This window comes from Desmodus rotundus, chromosome 9 (genome assembly GCF_022682495.2).
Source record: "Desmodus rotundus isolate HL8 chromosome 9, HLdesRot8A.1, whole genome shotgun sequence".
NCBI lineage: Eukaryota > Metazoa > Chordata > Mammalia > Chiroptera > Phyllostomidae > Desmodus > Desmodus rotundus.
Genome location: NC_071395.1, coordinates 20,621,218 through 20,640,851, shown reverse-complemented (window position 1 = coordinate 20,640,851; position 19,634 = coordinate 20,621,218). Strand labels below are relative to the sequence as shown.

Here is a 19,634-nt window from a genome sequence, read left to right as displayed (position 1 = left end):
TAGTCGTTACATGAAGTATTTACTCCATACTTCTAAGTGCTGTCCTCCTTCAGTGCTCGCTAGGTGCATGAGTATCCCATTGACCAATGAAGAAACTGATGGCGGAGAGTTGGGTAACTCGTCCAGGATCTCACAGCTAGAAAGCAGTGAAGTCAGATTGGAACCCAGTCTGAGTGTTCACTGTCAGCCTGCCCCCGATAGAAGCCTAGCAGATGCTGGTATTTCCCAAGAACGAATATGTATCTCAAGTTTAACCACTGGATTTGCTTTCTTGGGTTGCAACTATGCTGGAGAAGAGAATCTAAGAAAATGAAAACATCTGTAATCCTCATTTCTCCCTCTGTGACAAAAAGATTCTGACCCCCTCCCCTGAGGAGTCTAGGCATGTTCTTCCTCTTTTTGGCACTCCTTGTTCCATGGAAAAGAAAAGAATCCAAATAGCTTAGAGGGTTCCTTTATCTTCCTTCCCTCAATCCACTGTCTTTATCTCATTTCCTGGCAATTTACATTTCGTTGAACATATTTTCATAGCTGAACCACCTCAAAATGTCAAAAAAGAAAAGAAAGAAAATCGAATCCATGAAGACCAGTAATGCATGTTATACAAAATATATGATAAATACGTATTCCTAGCAATGGTCCCAACACATTTCAGTTTGCTCAACGGTTTCGTCATAAAAAATTAATTCAGAAAGTCATTTTCTTTCTTAAAAAGAGTTCTGCTCTCCCAGGTTACATTCTTGTAAGTATTCTCTTTCACTACATAATGTGATTACATTTTAAAAGCATATTTCCTTTGGTATGTTCTTTTAGTGATGCTCTTATTTCCTATAGGTGTTTCCATGGAAAACACCTATGGAAGTTCATTGAAATTTCCCATTAGAAATGTAGAACTTTCGTTGGACCCATCAGCTGGCCTCTCAGCTCCAGGGAGCAGCTTTGTATTTCTCTAGCCCTCCTAACAGTGGTCTGTTTTTCTTTCTTCGCATTAGTCGACAATGCTAGTTACAAATGCAATGGAATCAGATCATAGTGTAGCTTGTTGTTATATTGATTCTTCTCTGATGCCTATCAAAGCCTTGCCACAAAGGTTCAGTAATATTTTCCAGTTGTCAATTTTTTCACTGCCCGCAACTTTACAGCATATCAAGCTATAAATCTTACCAGTGTTTACTCACCACTTGACAATTTTTGACCAGTAATAGTAGTTTAAGCTCAATACAAATCATGGAATTAGATAAGAAATGTGTACCTAGATATGGTAGGTGGTACCACTACTCCCTCATTTCCAGATCTTCCCCACAGGGCACAAACTGCACGTTCCACCCTTTAAAGAGAGAGGTGGGCTTCTTACTGATTTCAGCCAATGGAATGTGAGTGAAAGTGACTTTATCCCTTCCCAATGGAAGTATTTAACTTCTGGTGATGAGTTCACCAGCCTTCTCTTGGCCTGTTACGTGATTTTGAGAGCACCTCTTGATATGGAAGTGCCATAAAATAAAGCAGCTGGGAATGTAACCGCATGGAAGCCTCCTCCCCACCCCACCCTGCCACCCCACACTGGACCACAGAAAACTTTGCACTAGTGAGAGACAAACTTCTATACTTAGTGATGATTGTTACAGCAGTATAACCTAACCCATCCTGACTGGCACAGTACTGTATCCATGATTTGCATATGGTAATTACTGAGTAAACTAGTTGCTCTGTCAAGAGCCAAACATCATTTTAACACCTACCATCTTGAAAATGTGTACCAATGTATACAAGAACTGGGAAAGATAATTTGCATAAATCAGTATGCATGGTTTTTACTTCTACAAAAGTTAAGTGATGGCGCACAACCTAATGATCAGTATTCAATGAGACCATCCTTGTACATAAAGGACACCCCATTGCATCTTATAAACCTAAAATTTAATTTAGCTAAACTAGTCCTAGAAGTAGAATACAGAGATGTGCAAAAGAAAGTTTACAGTTGTGAGTATGAGAAACAGAGAGTTTAGTCTTCTATTATTATTTGTTAATCATTATGTAATTTTTCTATACAAACAACTGCAAACCTACTTTCGCCCCACCCTGCATAGATAGGCATATGTTAAACAATTTCCAGTTATCTCACGCCAGTGTGAGCATTCTTATTAGGTGTCTTGTGGGCACAGACTATGTAAAAAGGAGCGTCACTCCCACGAGTGTGTCAGATGTATTCTGACACGGTCCCCTTCCAAAACCACACCCACCTGAGAGTGAACGCATTTCTCCCCCAAACAACATAAACTCATGAGCAATAACCCTCAACTATGACTCAACTTCCCCCCACCTTCCATGTCAATCACCCTCGTGGTAGGCAGAATTAACCCTTCCGAGTGTGTTCTCCAAGAACCAGAAGGTTGTTTCCCAAAGGACATTCTTCTCCGCACTGAGGGATACTTGCAATACGTGAATGGGAAAAATGGCTCAGCTGACCCCTCTCAAGGGCTAACTATGCCATTCTTGAGGTTCACAGAAAAGCTCAATTGGCTTTTTTTTCCATTAAAATCTAAAATTCCTCCTTTCGACCAAATTGATATGGGAAATATCATATTGAGAAATACAACAAAAACTATCTCTGAGTTGTGGCCCATCTATCCAAGACACAGAGACATTATGATCAAACTTCTGTCCTGGGAGAAATCTGGACAAGGAGGTGCTTACCCAGACCCATCTCACTCATGATATACATAATCCAGCTGCTGGGAAAGCAGTGCCACCTAGGAGCAGGTAAGACACTGGAGAGGAAACATCAGTACAGGGGAATCCACTCATGAAAGTGAATATAGTTCAAATACTATATTCGAAGGTAATGTATTTATCATGACATAGATGTCTATTTGTTGACTTACGAAAAGTTCTTACAAATGTAAATGTATCATTTGATTGCAATTTGATGAAGCTTTATGAATAGTAATTTTCTCATAAGTTAGAAAAATATAACTATTTTTCACTTTTGTTTTGTAGATGTAGGCAGTGAAATTAGAGATTTCCACTTTTCTCTTTATAATTTGTGTTGCCAAAATTTTTCACATGTATTACTTTTGTAAACAACAAAGAAGCATTCGGAGGGAAAGTAATTCATGAGTAAAAATGAAAGTTTCATATTAACTTGATTTAATTTTCAGTCTGTTTCCTTTAGTCTTCTACCTAATTGTCTGCTGTTGATTTGGGAAAGGCAACTGTGCAGGACAAATCATTTAGCTGGCGGTTACTTAGAATTTCCCATGTTCCTATTACATTTTAGGGTTATTAAAACATTGAGTATTCTTCTCTAAAGGTCAATCTATAAACTGGACAGAATGTAACCTCCCTGTTAGTTTAAGTGGGTTTCTTGAGGGCAAGGAACAGATCTCTCAAGATCTCTTACATAAGGTTTTTCTGATTGTGTCGTTTCCAATAAGGCTTATGAATGTAAAAGACTATATTCTATCACAGTTCAAAAAGTATCTAAAGTTCTCAGACATGACCTGCACATGGATTGTTCACCTTGGCCTTGTTATTTCTTTCTCCAGCAACAGATTTTTGTTCGATGAGGTTTTTCATAGCCTTTTAGCCTTTCACCCAAATGCCATGGGAAAACGTCTTCACCCTCAGCCAACATGTGCCATGTTCATGGTTCAGCTACATGCAGAGAACTGGAAATTCTACTTTTACCTACAAATACTAAACTATAAACACCTTAAACACAGGGAGCTTGGGTTACCCCCATAGTACATACAGAGGCCCAGTAATCTTTTTAAAATTTATTTATTATTTACTTATTTATTATTTATTTACTTAGAGAGAGGGGAAGGGTGGGAGAGAGAGAGGGAGAGAAACATCAATGGGAGAGAGACACATTGATGGCTGCCTCTCACAGGCACCCCAACCAGGGCCAGGCCTAATTGACCCAGTGACCTCTTGCTTTGCCAGATGAAGCCCAACCCACTGAGTCACGCCAGCTAGGGCGAGGCCCAACAATCTCTTGACTGGATGGATGGTATTAAACCCCAAGGAACTTGAGGAATTCATTCTTTAAGGAATTATCCTGCTAATTATATCATCTGTGGTTCAAGAGAAGAACAGACAGAATATTTTTCCTGCCTGAGGTGACATGATAACATTCCACAGAAATCATCCCAGTGATTACCCGCCCAAGTCTTTCAGGTACCATGAGAAATCACAGGGAATAAATAATACGCTTTCTCTCTCTCTCTCTCTCTCACACACACACACACACACACACACACAAGTCCAAGGTGAAAAAAAAATTAGTGTTGAAGCCAGGTACAAGCAACATTGACTCTTCTTTCCTCCCACCCCCCACCCCACCCCACCTCACCCCACCCCACCAAACCTAACTCCTCTGAATGGATGCATAACTAGCATAACAAGTAAAAGGGTTCAACTTGATGATGGCCCACAGAAGGGAGCTGAAGACACATTTTCAGGATTTATTCCAGGGGAAAAATTGATAATAGAAAACCTCAGATAATCTTGCTCATTCTGAAGCTCGAATCCAGACAACCTTGGACATGGGAAAGGGTTTCTGAACCAGTACAAATAATAATAAATTAGCTGTACTCATAAAACATTCTTTTCTTCCTTTTTTCTTCCAGGGCAGAACTTCTTATGAATTTCTTTAATTAACTAAGATTTGAAGGAAACGAAGGAAAAATAGCAAAGCTCTGGATGACATGTCCAAGAGGATCACTAGACATTTCCCAGACTGGACATAACCAGAAGTCCAATTAAACATGTGGAAATGTTATTTCTGTGTAATAATTCACTCCCCATTGTACCACTGGAAATGTACAAACTATTAAGAAATATTAGGCTTACTAATGAAATTTTGCTAATATTTAGTGCTAATAAATTCAATCGGAGTGCTGAGTCTGAGTATGGTGGATGCTATAGTTTGAAATTATAGGTTACACTGTTAGCCCTAAATCAACAAAAAACAAATGCTTTTTTCTAATTTACAGGTTTATTTGTTGCTCTGAATACTTGTGATTTACTGAAGCTGAGCATGTCTCAAGAGGATGAATTACTTTAATGAATATGACAAATTTCTTAGTTTGGGCAGCACAAAACTCCAACGTTATAAAGTAAGACCCAAACAGACAGACACAGAGTATGGAACAGTGTCCCTAAAAACAGTTCAGTAAGAATGATAAAGGGCTTTTTATTTGGGGATTTGACTCTGAAAAGATCGTACATGTGCAAAAACTCGGGTTCCATCTGTTGCTTTAGAGCCAACAGGCTTTATTGCATTGACTTTGTGCTCTTATCTGGCGGCCGTAAATTCCCACCAGAGTGAAACACCAGCTTAGCCAGTGACCCCTGCTGTTCAGATCAGACAATAGAGCGGGTCTTTCTTCCCAGAGACACTCTGTGGCTTCTGGACCGCCCTCTATGAATGCCGTTGGGATTTTGCTGTTTCTATTCAGGATTTCCTAATGTGAGCAATTAGGAGATGCTTCATTTCAAGAGTCTCATCAGCAGTTGCAACACATCAGTGAGCAGTAAACTACTGGAACCGAAGAGACAGGAAATTGGGAGGAAAAGGGCAGGGAAGAGAGAAAAAAAGGTCTCCTGCAGAGCTCCTGGCATGGAAGAGGCGCTCCATAAATATTACTTTAAGCATGCAAAATAGACGAGGGGTACCCAGGTGACATGAATTTCAAAATTTAAACCCCAAAGACCAAGAAACAACTACTGGTCCTGCAAATGTGAAGCCCTATGCCATAAAGGAAAGTCGGCTGGGGAAGGTTTGTGCACTCAAGAGAATCGGAGTTTCCTTCCCTGAGGTCCATACCACTGAGCGCTTCAGGCCCCAGGTGTTCTTGTTTGCTTAGGTTTCTTGGTTTGTTTGGTTTTGTTTTTTTCTTTTGGAAGCAGAAGGAGCCAGGGATGCAAGTCGAGCAATGCCACGCCCTAACCCCATTCTTTCCCCCCAAATGTCTAGGGCCAATAGATAATCTTTGAGGGAACAATAAAAGAAACGGAACTGGGTCTCCCCCAAGGCACCAACCACAGACAGTCCCTTGATGTGCTGCTTCGTGTTCCTGAAAGAAGCACAGTATATAAAACGGTTTTCTCAGTCCATCCCAAGCCAGCTGTTGACTAAAGCACTAGGGCAGATCGGGAAGAATAAAAGTGATGATGATGATGATGATATGTTGCAGTGGGTTATCATTGTAGGTGAAATTCTTTAAGTCATTCTACTGAGCTCCAAAAGTATCCTTCCATTCATTGCCTTCAGGCCATTCTCATTGAGCAAGTTCTGTACTTGGTACAAAATGCTCAGGGGAACTCCAAGGCTTCACTTAGGCTTAGGACCCACCAACTAGAGAGCTCTCACAGCCCCTCGCAGTTTCTTCTCTGCCCTCCAGGTGTCCAGGGATGATGGCTCCTGCTTCGCCCTGGGGGAGCCATCTTCCTGGGCCCTGAGCCCAGCGTCGGGCACAATGCCGACCGCAGTCTCGCTCTCCACCGCCCCTCCCTCGAATTTCCTCCGCCAGCTCTCCATCCTGATGAAAAGGGGGCACTGAGCCCCGCGCCGGCCTCAGCGGGGACTGAGACAGGGGGCACAGGGCCAGGCCTCCCTCTCGGCTCCTGCCTCTGCCAGAGTCAGAGCTCCCCGGACCTTTCATTTGCTTTTCCAACTTCGATCCGGAAATCTTAAAGAAGATCCGCACTACAGCTCGGATTAGCAGTTGGTAAGCTGCTCGCCATTTAGACATATGTCTTCTTAAAATGCGACGCCAAGGCTCTCCAGTCACAGGCCCGGACCTCGGTATCAGACAGCAGCATTTGACCCCTTCGGGTCCGAAGGCCGGAGGGATCCCAGAGCGCTCGACGGGGGAGCTGCAGGTCCCCGCCCCGCGTGCATTTGCCCGGGAAGCTTCCCATCCAGAGCGATTGGCGTCCTCACGGCGGGGGCGCGGGTGCAGGGAGGACCACAGCCGAAAGAATGAGGTCACCCACCCACCCGGAAAAGGCGGCCTGCATCACGCCTAACAGGTAAAATGTGGCATCCCAGAGCCTCAACCGCGGGAAAAAAAAAAGAAAAAGAAAAAGAAAAGAAACCCGACTTGCAACCCTAGCGGGACCATCAGTTTGGGAAATGGCGCCACCAGATGGCTGCACAGAAATATGCTCGGGCTGGCGGGCCCTACCACCCCAGAGGAGTAGGAACGGCCCCAGACCACCCTCCCAGGAGGTGAAGGTGACATTACTCACCTGGCTAGCCTGCCTGTGGATGAAAGCCAAGCAAAACACCCAGTGGTCGAGATGCGTACCTAAAGCACGAACGTGTAACACCAGCAGCTGGACCGCTCACGGTGTAACTGGGATCCAGTTACTTAACCCCGCCTTGCCTCAGTTTCCTCGCAACTACTTACGAATTTGCAAAATAATAGTCACACACATCTGCTGGGTAGCAGTGAGGACTTAAGAAGACAGCAGCCCCCAGTCAGTCTTTTAGTGCGGCCTCTTGACATGGGCTGAGGGAGGTTGCTGTTCACCAGGCTCCCCAGGCCGCTTAGGGCCTGCGCTAGCTAACTGCATCCTTTCCCACTCAGGAGTTGCTTAACACCTCCGAGGGGGCCCTGCCTTTTAATAAGGAGCAGGTGTTAGCCCACTCAAGGGGTTTGCTGCTTGGGGTGTTCTATTCCAGGAGAAGTGGTTGTCCATAGGTAGTTTCATTTACTTGCAGCAAGTAAAGGAGACAAAGGATTCCAATCAAAAGCTGTCTCCCCAAAAGGACACTTAGCCGTTGCATATATACACTATTTGGTTAATTACATGTTGATTTCTTCCCTGCGGCTGGCTAAACGTACTCACTTGAGTGCTGGTCAAGCTCATCCACAAAATACCATGCTACATTTTAACATGCAGCGAGAATAGCATTTAGTAATGAACGGGCCAGACCTTGAGATCTTTGTACTGCCTAACACAGGGAAACACAAGCTTTCCAACCGAAAGGGAGGGCAGGTCACGGGTGCAGTTATTTGGGGGGTAAGAAATTTGTTTCCAATTGAGGCTGCCCCTCAGAAGCCAGAGCTGGATTTTGAGAATTAACAAACAGGCATATTACACTTGTTCTCCCCCTTCTTGCTTGCACTCCCTCTCAGAAAGAGTCCATATGCCTTAACTTTCCTATTCGCGAGTGGGAGCGGGAGGCTGCATTTCCCAGGCTCTCCGCGGACGCAGAACAGACACAGGGGTCGGAGACCCCTCTCACAGAGCAGAATCTCTGAAAATGAGAGCCACGATCCTGCCATCCCAGAAACTCTTGCACCTACCACAGCCGAATTGTTCTGTTGAGGTGAGCGGGAACTTTCTTTGTGCGTAGAGATTCTTCTGTGCCTGCACATCCGGAAACGCTAAAGCAAAGCAGCGGGGCCAGATCCGCTCTCTCAAGGCTCTTCCTCAGGCCTGCAGCGTTGGGGTGGGATGTTGGTGTGTGGTGAGGCCAGGGTGGGAGGAAGAGTTCCAATCCCTTCACCAGGGACCCATGGGCAAACAGCCCCCTTTAAGTAGGCTGCCCGGAGGAGTGGGCACGCACCACCACCTGTACCCTTGGTTTGTGCGAACAGTTTCCGTCCTTAAAACGGGCAAGTAACTAAGTGGACGGGGATAGAGGTGCTGAACATTGCCTCTCTTTGTAAAAGGGTAAGCTTTCGGCAGTTTTCAATAAGTGGCAAGGATCTGCGAAGACCCGTAGGCCGGAAGGCCAACCCGGAGCGCTGCGGAGTCTGCGGAAAGGAAGGCGCCCCGGTGTGGCCGCGCCACGTGCGCGCGTCTCTCTGCGGTTGCACAGCGACCCCGGCTGGGGAGGCGCGCCGCCACAGTCACCAAGCATCCGCTTCCTTGCGCTTTTCACAAGGTCCGCGCTCGCGTCGCAGCTTCCGTACATTATGCTCCTGTCCCACTCAATCAGCTTGTCCTGTGGGCGGGCCTGCAACGTGGGCATGTGCTTGCTGGGGCACTAACAAGCGGGGAAGGAAAGGGAGTGAGACGTGACGCAGAGTGGGGAAGATGAATCTGCCTATACAAGGTGAAGTCGAGGCTGGATGGCGCGGGTGCGAGAAGGGCAGGGGACCCCCAGAGCCAGGCAGGTCAGAGCCGGACAGTAAGCGCCGAGGCGATGGAGACTCCAGTGCGTCTCCCCGCTCCCCCTGGCGGCCAGCCGGGCTGCGCGAGCTCCCCAAACAATGCCTCGGGCGCGCGGGCCGCGCCGCTCCCCAGTGTGCGGTGGTGCCCCGCCTCCAACAAGGTCAACCAGCTCTGAGCTTCTAGAGCCCCGCCCTAGGACGTGTGAGGGACAGAGGCGACCCCAGGAGAAGGCTGGGGTGGTGGAGGCAGGAGGGCCCTCATCCCACCCGCGGGCCCACGTCCCAGCATCTCTCCCACTTCAGGCTCTGATTAACTGTTTGATTCGGAATGTTTTCGTTTTATTTAGGGTTTATTTTCAAAATAGTGTCTCTTGGGGTTTTAGTTAGAAACGAAAAGGCCCACGACCAGTTCCGCGGAACAGCAGCATTTTGCTAGGCGCGCTCCTACTCCCAGCCCCGGCTTTTCCCGGGCAGAGTACCGGTGTTAAAGGAGAAAAAAAATGGAAGCTCAACTTTTCAGGGACGCAAGACTCTTGTTATCCAGAGGACGCTCTCCCCCTCCAGATGGCGACTTTCTCCAGTAGATAACAGAATGGGCTTTCGCCACCCTTGCCTTAACCCCGTCTTCTAAGCAGTGGAGACACAAAGAGAGCCTGCCGACTTGGACGGGGGCAGGTTGGGGGCTGCCAAGGTCAAAACATCTTTCCTAAAGGAGGGAAAAAGGGAAGCTGCGGACACAGCCTGTTAAAGGCTCTGAGTGGCTGGGAAGTAACAATGCCCACCTTACATAAGAAAGAATTTTGGCGGCTCGCTCTTCGGTATTATGTCTTCGGATCTGCACCACCACCATGCTCGGGAGGTTTCGAGACCACCTACCCATGGGGAAGACTTGGGGCGACTAGCGTATAAAGGAGTCCCCCACCACACACCTTCCCTCTGCTGGCACCCCAGTCCCAGTTTACAGCTGTGAACTTACCGTTTGCACTAGAGCCCCAGCTCCGCGAAGGAGAGGCCCGCCGATTTACTCACCTCGGCACACGAGGCGCCAGCACGGTGCCCGTTGACACATGCAGGATGACTGACCAACCTGGTCAAGGCCACGACCAGCACTTGTGGATCTCTAGGCAGAGCTCCTTCCTCTGCTCCTGTTTCCTTCCCAGCCTGCCCACCTGGCTCCTTCTCTGCCAGTCCCTTTTGCCAAGCACTAGCCCTTCCGTGCCGTGGGGCCCATCCTCCGGCTCTCCGGAGCGCCCTGCTGCGAGGCCTGTGGGGGCCAGCGATGCCTGTGAGCTGTGATTCAAAGGAAATTGCAGAGGCGTTTCCACAACAGCAAAACCTAGACTCACCCCAACAAAATAGCAACCCCAACGTTTTCTTTTCCATGTCAAAGTTTAGCTCCTACGACTTTATTGATAATTATGATTTTTAAAAGGGCAAGGGGAGGGAAGCACACCCTCCGGGGTGGGTCAGGTTGGTGACTGTGGCTGGAAATTCGAGATGAAACCAAGTCCACCGGGGCGGCCTGGGGCAGACAGGTCCCAGGTGCAAGCTGAAAGCACAAAGTCCCAGATGACTGCGGGCTGGTGCCCGGAGAGGCAGTTCTACCGCAGCCCGGGGCCAGGCAGAAACTGCAGGATGGGGTCAAACCAACCCTGGCCCGGGCCCTCGCTGGGGATAGAGTGCGTTCCCGCCGGGACGCGTCGACGGGGCCGCCCATCACGTCCCCTGCATGCCCCCATCTCTCGCAGCCCCCGCCCCGCACGCTCACTGTTAGGGCGCCCCTGCCGGGCTGGTCTATTTGTTTAGAGCAATTCTAGAGCGCGCGCTCGACAGCATCTGAAAGGGGTTGTGGGGGGGCAGCCAGAATTTCCTTCCAGGGAGCGCATGAGGGGCATTCTCAAAGGAAAACCAGACCAAGTGAGTAGTGACCAACCCTCCTCAGATTACTCTCCACAGGCTCCTCCCTTGCTCCCCCCACCCACCTCCAGATTTGCATTAAAAAGGCCAAGAAAACTCTGGCTGGGCCCCAGCAGTCGCTCACAGTGCTCCCCCGGGTCGGAGCCCCCCGGAGCTGTGCGAGGGCTTGCAGCAAAAAGCAGAGCACAGAGCTCCTTGTCTGCGCAGTCCTGCCCGCGCCCGGCCTCTTGGCGCTCTTGCCGCCCAGCCACCCACTTTTCAGGCCCCCCAGCCGCACCAAGCGAGCGAGCCGGCCCCGCACGAGCTCCGGCCCCGGCCGCCTCGCGCTTCCCCGACTCCGCTCCTTCCGTCCCCCGGGGGTCGCGCGCCCACCATGCCGCAGGGTCCCGGCTCGCTGCTGCTGCTGGTCCTGGCCTCGCACTGCTGCTTGGGCTCCGCGCGCGGGCTGTTCTTCGGCCAGCCCGACTTCTCCTACAAGCGCAGCAACTGCAAGCCCATCCCCGCCAACCTGCAGCTGTGCCACGGCATAGAGTACCAGAACATGCGGCTGCCCAACCTGCTGGGCCACGAGACCATGAAGGAGGTGCTGGAGCAGGCGGGCGCCTGGATCCCGCTGGTCATGAAGCAGTGCCACCCGGACACCAAGAAGTTCCTGTGCTCGCTCTTCGCCCCGGTGTGCCTCGATGATCTGGACGAAATCATCCAGCCGTGCCACTCGCTCTGTGTACAGGTGAAGGACCGCTGCGCTCCGGTCATGTCCGCCTTCGGCTTCCCCTGGCCCGACATGCTCGAGTGCGACCGCTTCCCCCAGGACAACGACCTCTGCATACCCCTCGCTAGCAGCGACCACCTCCTGCCGGCCACCGAAGAAGGTAAGCCTTCCCCCTTATTTCCTCCCTCCGAGCTCCGCTAAGACTTTCCAGGCGGGATCCCTAGGCCCCCGCCCCGCATCCCGACGCGTCCCCTGAGGTGCCATTCCTGGCAGGGCGGGCACTGTCCTTGCCGTGATGTGTCATCGCGACAAATTTGAGATACCTCCCACATACACACATACCCGAGCCTCTCATTGCCTTTCCCAGTTATACCTTTCTTAGGGACAGTTAAAAAGAAAGAAAACGAATAACCGAACGGCATCTTTTCCTGATAGATACACAATTATGTTTTGCTACCGCGGGGGCCTAAGTTTTGAGAGTGTTGGAAGGGGCCCTATGTGGAGGAGTTGGTGAGCATCTGGCCAGACGCTTCTTGCTCAGCCTCATACAGCCTCATACTTTCTCCCGGCTGGGCAGGCTCCTAGGCACAGGAACACTGGGGTACAGACAGGATAGCCAAACCCACGCAACAGATAGTCTTTCAAGGTACTTGCTGTTCTTTGCCAATTTAGGTTTGGGAAATAAAAGCAGGGCTGGTTCAGAGCGTGTTGAAAATTGAGCGTGGGTTGTAACTGCTCAGGTGTCTAAGGAAGAGGACATAAAGGGAATCTCCAGGAATCATTTTCGATCACCAGTCAGCTTTTATCTCAGGAGTGGTTTTAATTAACGGGAGAAAACCATGCAAAAAAAAAAAAAAAAAAAAGGAGTTTCCCAAGTTTTTAGAAAACAGAGGGGGAGTTCCTGTGCAAAAACCATCAAAGCAATGAAAACCTCATGGGCTCTTGATATTCTTCCTGAAAACCAAACATTGCAATGTGTCTGAGCTGATCCAGGTCCCCCCTGGGATGGAAAGGGGGCTTCCTAATCCCTTTCAGGGCTCCGGCAGCATCTTCCTTTCGATCTCTAATTGTTTTCCTACAGCCATCATTAGTTAAAGAAAATGCAGAGTTGCTTAGCCATCTTTCCGGCAGGCACCACGAGTATGCAATCATCTCATTGGTTAGATTTCTAATTTATTGCAAATGTTTGGCATATTTTAAACATTTGTCCAACATACACCACAGACCAACCAATACAGGTTAGTAAGATTTTATATACATTCCTAGAGCTCCTAATTGGAAATGTTTCATTTTGTTTGAGTGAGGGGAGTTAAAGGCAGTTTTATGTGTGTTGCTTTTGTTTTTATTTCTTTCCACTATCAGCACCAACATTATACACTACCTCTCTCCCAAATGCCACTCTCTCCCTTCAAAATAAAAGTTCATGGTCTTCAAAATATACTCTGCCATTTTTCTAATTTCACCAATAACTCTTCTATCATGAGTCTCATAAAGTTTTTTCTGTGAAAATTAAATCTCATATTAATGAAAATCAAGTTTCACCTAAATTTTAAAAACAGAACATTTATAAATGGGAGAAAGGGAATATGCTTTCTTTTTTTCATTTTCCCAAGAAATCAGACTGTATTAGAAGGTTGGGTCAAAGGCCAGAGACAGTCGGCTTCAACTTTGGTGAGCTTCGGGGAAAGCTTGGGGTTTTTTGTTTGGTTGGTTCACTGGCTTTTTGTTGTTGTTGTTTTGCTTTGGTTTTGTGTGTTTGTTTTTGAGAATCTGAAGCAAACAAAAAGCATGAAGAACCTTCACGAAGGACAAAGATAAAAATGAAATAAATGCTGCTTGAGCACAAACTTGACAGAAAGCACAGGTGAGGCAGGCCAGTTAGGGAAGGCTGTTGTGCTGACAGGTGTTTCCAAGGTGGGAAGGAGCACCTACGTGGCCCTTACCACCACTAGCCACCCTTCCCCATGCAGACTTCACAGTGGCTTGAAATGACCCTCCAGAGACACAGAGCTCTGCTCAGGAGCTCAGCAGAGACCCGCTGGTGTCCTGCAGCAGAGAAAGACGATCTTTTGGCCATTTTTTTGTGGTTACATTTTCCAAAATCTCTCAAGAGTCTTCTGGTGCTTTCTCCTCAGAGAAGCTTTGGGAACAACTTTGTCAGAGACTGAGTTTGTTGTCCCAGAGGTGGGGAAGAAGGGCCAAAAAGCCAAAACCTGTCCCAGTGAACTATAGCTACAACTGTACACAATGCCCCAAATGCCCCTTTTCTTTGGGATCCATCATTTATTAAACACTTCATATGGGCATTTTTGTCCATCAAAAAATGGGAGGCATGGAAGACTTGGGAACGATCCATCCTTCTTTTATAAAGGAGGCAGAAGCTGAGCGTTTCCAGGACAATTGCTACTCTTGCCTGGGTAAGCCCCTCTTGAGTTATTTACAAAAACGCCACCTGCTGTTCTCTTTTAAGCAAACTTAACAATTTTTCACCTTTTTAGCTCCTAAGGTTTGTGAAGCCTGCAAAAATAAAAACGAGGATGACAACGACATAATGGAAACTCTTTGTAAAAATGATTTTGGTAAGTAATACACCACAACCAACAAAAGATTTCACATTCAAAAAGTTTTACTTACCAGCAACACTTAAAGGTACAAATCACAAAGATGTTACTAGATGAAGCTTGGGTAAAGTACCACCACCATTCACCTTTTCTAAAATCGTCAAACATGCTGGTGATGTCTCCTGGTCTCCTCCCTAGGAGGAGAGGAGACAAGTAACGATCTTCTGTTGACTTGTATCTTTTTTAGGTGAGATTCATTTGTTCTGTTAAGCAATAATCAAATAATGAGAATTATTTAAATTATTAATTTTCAATGGCATTTTTTTTTCATTTTACTTTGGCGTTTTCTTGCCAACAAGCCTGATGCTGGGCCCTGTTCTCTTTCTGACACTGGACATGCGCACCAGGGACGGAAACATGTGAATCTTAGCCCCAGCAAACACACTGAAGGCATTAAGTTGTCCACAAATAGAAACGTAGTCCAGTGCCAAACTGAAATATTCTTACTTTATTCATAACCATTAGTGACTATATCCAAGATACTGCTTAATAACTGGAGGAGGGATTCCTTAAATTTCAAAAGAAGAAATAAAGCTTAGGAATTTACTTTGGCAAGCCACATGAAAGATCCATGATGACGTGGTGCTTGGGGACAATAAATAATGTGTGATATGTTACCCAAGTTCCATAGAGTGTAAGTCACTGCCCTTCAGAGAATATTATTAGGGGGAAAAGGGTTGGAAACTGTCCATGCAGGACTCTATCAGCACCTTATCTGCTGTCCTCAGGCCCAGCTAGACACAGGGTCAATGCCAAATTCAAAGTTGGGACTGGCCAAGAACTTCGTCCAGACTCCTGAGCTTTCTGGCCTTCATCCCATTCCAAAAGCAGAGACCTTCTGATGTGTTTTAAGTGGTTGGTACCTCTTAGAAACTTCCATTCAGACAGAGGGCTGGACTTACTGGTAAACAGATAGGATCCCTGTTCCATCAAACAATAGGGCCCTAACAGATCTATATTCCTCTATCTACATCCTCAACAAAGTCCTTGAGACTGAGAGAAATCACTGCAGCTCCCACTGTTGAGGAATGCCCCCCTAGAAGTCTCAGGTCTGGTCAGGTCCCGGAACTCTGAGAATAATCCTAACAGTGCTCCTTACAACCTCGGGTCTCTTCCAGGGAGGGATCCAGGTTTGCCCTTAGCTGGTGCCAGAACAACCAGAGCCACAGCTTTAGGCAAAGCTTCTCAATGCCAAGGAAGGGAAGGGGAAAAGGCAACTCTGTCCCAACCAATCCCACCCCTCAGCAAGAGCCACCAATGGGACGATAGCATTTTGTACGTCTTTATAAAATATACACGACTCTCAGGGCCAGGCATATTGGCAACAGCTATCCCAGGGCCTTACCAAAACTCAGTGCCTAGCTTCCACGCTACCAGATAGGACGACGGGCAAGAGAGCAAAATATCATCTTACGAAAATGTATATTAAAGTTCACATAAAATATCACCTTCTGACAGCTTGTATCCATTGCACTAGATTTCATCCAGATCTCTCTCCTGGCTTCCATGAAAAAGTTGGTTGTATTATGGGGCTCCAAACAGTTGATGTAAGAGACATGCGCACACACGCATTCACATGTATGAACTCTTGCTTTGCCACTGCCCTTACAGAAGACCTCCCTAAGGATGTTCTGTCAAGCCTGGGCCAAAAAACAGGGGCGAGAGTACATGTGAGTCCTCGTGTTCTCTCCTTGGGGAAGAACGCCTTTCCAAACAACATGGGAGTTACTACCTTTAAAGTTTCACACATGTAGACCCTCACAAGCTTTGTTTTTTATTTCCCCACATTCATTTTTGTCCCAAAAGGGCTAATGAACCTGGATTGCAGGTTTACAAGTGGTATTCCATATTACCTCTTTACTTTGGGGGAGTAACGGAAGGGTAGAAGGAACGAGGGTAGAAATATGGCATATTTAACAGCACAGTCTTTCACCATTGCATACCTGAAGCACAGGGAAAGTGTAGAACACCTCATTTCAGTGGTAAAAGTACTGAAGAAAGTACTTTTAAAGGCCCACACCACCTGCTGTGTAGTCAGTACAATCTGTCATTGGAGCGGATGGTGTCATCACCTCTGACCACCACGTCCTGCATCCCCGTTTGCATCTTCCAGGGCAAGAAAAGTTGTCCTGGGGCTTTCATTCCCTATATTTGGTCCCAGCTGAAAATCCAGGGAGGAAGTGCCTGCTGTTTTCCCATGGTGATATTTAGCAGAGCTGGTAATTTTAAAGCTAGAGAAGTATGAGTAATAAATCTTCCCCCTGGTTAAAAGTGATGATTTTTTTTAATGTTTGGATCTCAAGAATGTTTGACCAGGTGGAATCACACATGCTTTATCTGTACTATAGATGAGGCTCCCAGAAAACACATAATCATTTTGCTCAGTATATATCACCCCCACCCCCACACCTTACACCTTAAAGCCCATGATTTAAGTCTCATAAATCCTGAGAACTCAGAACCATGGTTCAGGTGTGTATCGGACAAAATAATGGCTGGCTAAGTCACAGCATCCTTGACGTACCTGGTTGAGCTTTGGCCATTTCCCAGTTGACTAGGAAAGCCATCCTTATTCAAATTCTCTTTCTGAGAGAGAAAGGAACCACCAAAGTAGTTATACTCACATACACACAGAACTCTGCCTCTGTTACTCATTTAAGCAATGAATTAAACCCCATCAAAGTCAGGAAGTTAGACTCGTGCATATCTGTACAGAACAATCGTTCATAGCACCAAGAATCTTGAGACACACTGCAGTTGGGGGAGTCAACGCTCCAAGCAGGACACAAAATTGGAATTGCCCTATGAGACAGTGCTGGTGCCCTAGGAGGTCTAGGACCCAGTGTCTGAGAATCCCACTCCACGGGGACACTGTCTAACTGGGTGATCTTGTGTAAGTCACCACAGTTCTCTGGATTTCAGATTCTTCTGTGCTAACGAGATGTTTAACTGGATGATTTCTTCCAACCTTCAAATCCTATGCTTTCTCTGCCTTCATGGACTCTTGAAATGTAATTCCAGCATGTATGTTTGCAGGGTTTTCTTTCCCAAAGCATAATGTTTATGACTCTAAAATGTGTCTTTTATGTAAACCACTTACTTTTGGTCTTAGCATTCTAATGAGTCTAATATCCATTTTGGAAACGGTACGTATATGAACTGTAAACGCCCTGGCCTTGGACGGGCAAATGATAGCATGTGAGGATGAGGTCTTCAGAGAAACACTTTTACAGCTAAACATGTGCTCTTAAAAAGAGTCCTGGACATTTTTCTCCCAGTTACTTTACCAAATCAAATGCAGCTGTAAGATCAGTTCTCCTTCCCTATAGTCTGTTCTTCAGAAAACAAGGATTGTGTGATATAATTTCCTTGCAGGTTTGTCCAAAAACCTATCCAACGTAATTAATTGAGTTTAAAGTTTACAGCCACAGAAGAATCATGTTTCACCTAAGAATCAGGCATTTCTTTTCATGCTGACGTTTCCAATAGGGGAAGTCATTTGTTGAGGGGAGCGCAGCACAGACCACAGGCGACCTACACACAAACACCAGGGCCAGGAGGGGAGGTAATTGTGTCCCACAAAGGGAGTTTTGAAAGGATGGCTGATTTGAAACAAAGTGCCTGGCAAACCCTTTGAGGCTTTAGAAATGGAGCCACCTGCTGCCCCCAGTTCCCAACCCCCTTCGCACAGCCCCTGACAGCCCCTTAGCTCTGGGAAGCTCTCCTTCTGCTCCCCTGCCAAGCCAGGTCACGCCAAGATGCAGTAGCGTGGGGTGAGGAGAGCTCCCGATCTCGACTGCATTCCCTCATTATAACCGGAGTGATTCCATCCCTTCTCGGTAGCACTGAAAATAAAAGTGAAGGAGATAACCTACATCAACAGAGATACGAAAATCATCCTGGAGACCAAGAGCAAGACCATTTACAAGCTGAACGGGGTGTCCGAAAGGGACCTGAAGAAGTCGGTGCTGTGGCTCAAAGACAGCTTGCAGTGCACCTGCGAGGAGATGAACGACATCAATGCACCCTACCTGGTCATGGGACAGAAACTGGGCGGAGAGCTGGTGATCACCTCGGTGAAGCGGTGGCAGAAGGGGCAAAGAGAGTTCAAGCGCATCTCCCGCAGCATCCGCAAGCTGCAGTGCTAGTTCCGGCGCTCCAGCTGCTCCGACAGGCCGGCCCCAGGGCTCGGCTGACCACTTCCGCCCGAGGCCCAGGCCTCAGCTCTCGTGTCCCAAGCACAGTCCCTGCAGCTCTGGCCCCAGCCTGGAGCAGCTCCCCCTGCCTTTTGCACATTTGCACCCCCAGCATTTCCTGAGTTGTAAGGCCCTAGGAGGCCTCAGGAATGGATACCTGTTTTCACATTAAGGAAAAACCCAGCCAAGTCTTGTAGAAATATTCAAACTAATAAAATCATGCATATTTTTATGAAGTTTTAAAATAGCTCACTTTAAAGTTAGTTTTGAGTAGGTACAACTGTGACTTGGGTCTGATTTTTTTTTCCCCCTCTTTGGTCTGGTCACCTGACTTTCACTTTCTGCTGAGGATGCCATAATGTCCAAATAGCTTCATTTTTGTTTGTGGCCCAGACTGCTGAAGGTCACAACCCCAGTTGAGATAAAGCGGGCTGTTATCTCAACATCTCTCAGCTCCAGCCTGAGACTCCTCGCCTAAGCGTTCTAACAGTTATGTGTCATTTTATACCCTCATTGGGACTTCACAACTGTAGCGTATATTGCATTTCCAGGTAGAGGACTTCAATTTATAAAAAGCACACTAACCACCATAGCATGAGTTCACTGAATAAAGGGCACAACAAACACATTTTGTAATTGACCTGAGTCCTTTAAGCTTTGTTTAAAACATTTTTTTCTTATTTTTGCAAATTAAACCATTGTAGCTTACCTGTAATATACATAGTAGTTGACCTTAAAAAGTTGTAAAAATATTGCTTTAACCAACATTGTAAATATTTCAGATAAACGATATATTCTTGTATATAAACTTCACATTCTGTTTTACCTACGTGTCTTCTGTCTTTGTAGTAGAAGGGATTGGGAAGGGAACTGTGTAAAAGCAGTCACCTCTTTGTTCCTGAGGTCCGGCCTCCCAACATTTCAAAGTGTCTGTCTCTTAAGTGACTCAGAAAGTGTCTGCCCCGCCCCATGCCACCAGACTCCTGCCTTGTGCCTCACATCTCAGATTTTTACTCTGGGGACCCTGCAGGGGGGCAGAAGTTGGCAGGCTCTG

The 19,634-nt window shown here is 47.0% G+C and overlaps 1 protein-coding gene and 1 long non-coding RNA gene across 2 annotated transcripts in view; one reads left to right on the top strand and one right to left on the bottom strand.

Moving 5' to 3' along the window:
- LOC123480594 (uncharacterized) overlaps positions 1-19,634 on the bottom strand; it is a 67,593-nt gene that overhangs the window by 1,553 nt on the left and 46,406 nt on the right. Inside the window, exons 9-10 of the long non-coding RNA XR_011650349.1 lie at positions 15,833-16,024; positions 14,398-14,587 (exon numbers count right to left, since the gene is read on the bottom strand). This is a non-coding gene — a long non-coding RNA (uncharacterized lncRNA). The remainder of the gene's footprint in view (positions 1-14,397; positions 14,588-15,832; positions 16,025-19,634) is intronic.
- On the top strand, positions 10,958-19,405 carry SFRP2 (secreted frizzled related protein 2). Its single transcript, XM_024569236.3, has 3 exons — positions 10,958-11,923; positions 14,262-14,342; positions 18,228-19,405. Exons 1-3 carry the CDS (start codon positions 11,425-11,427, stop codon positions 18,530-18,532), a joined length of 885 nt encoding a protein of 294 aa, XP_024425004.2. The 5' UTR covers positions 10,958-11,424; the 3' UTR covers positions 18,533-19,405.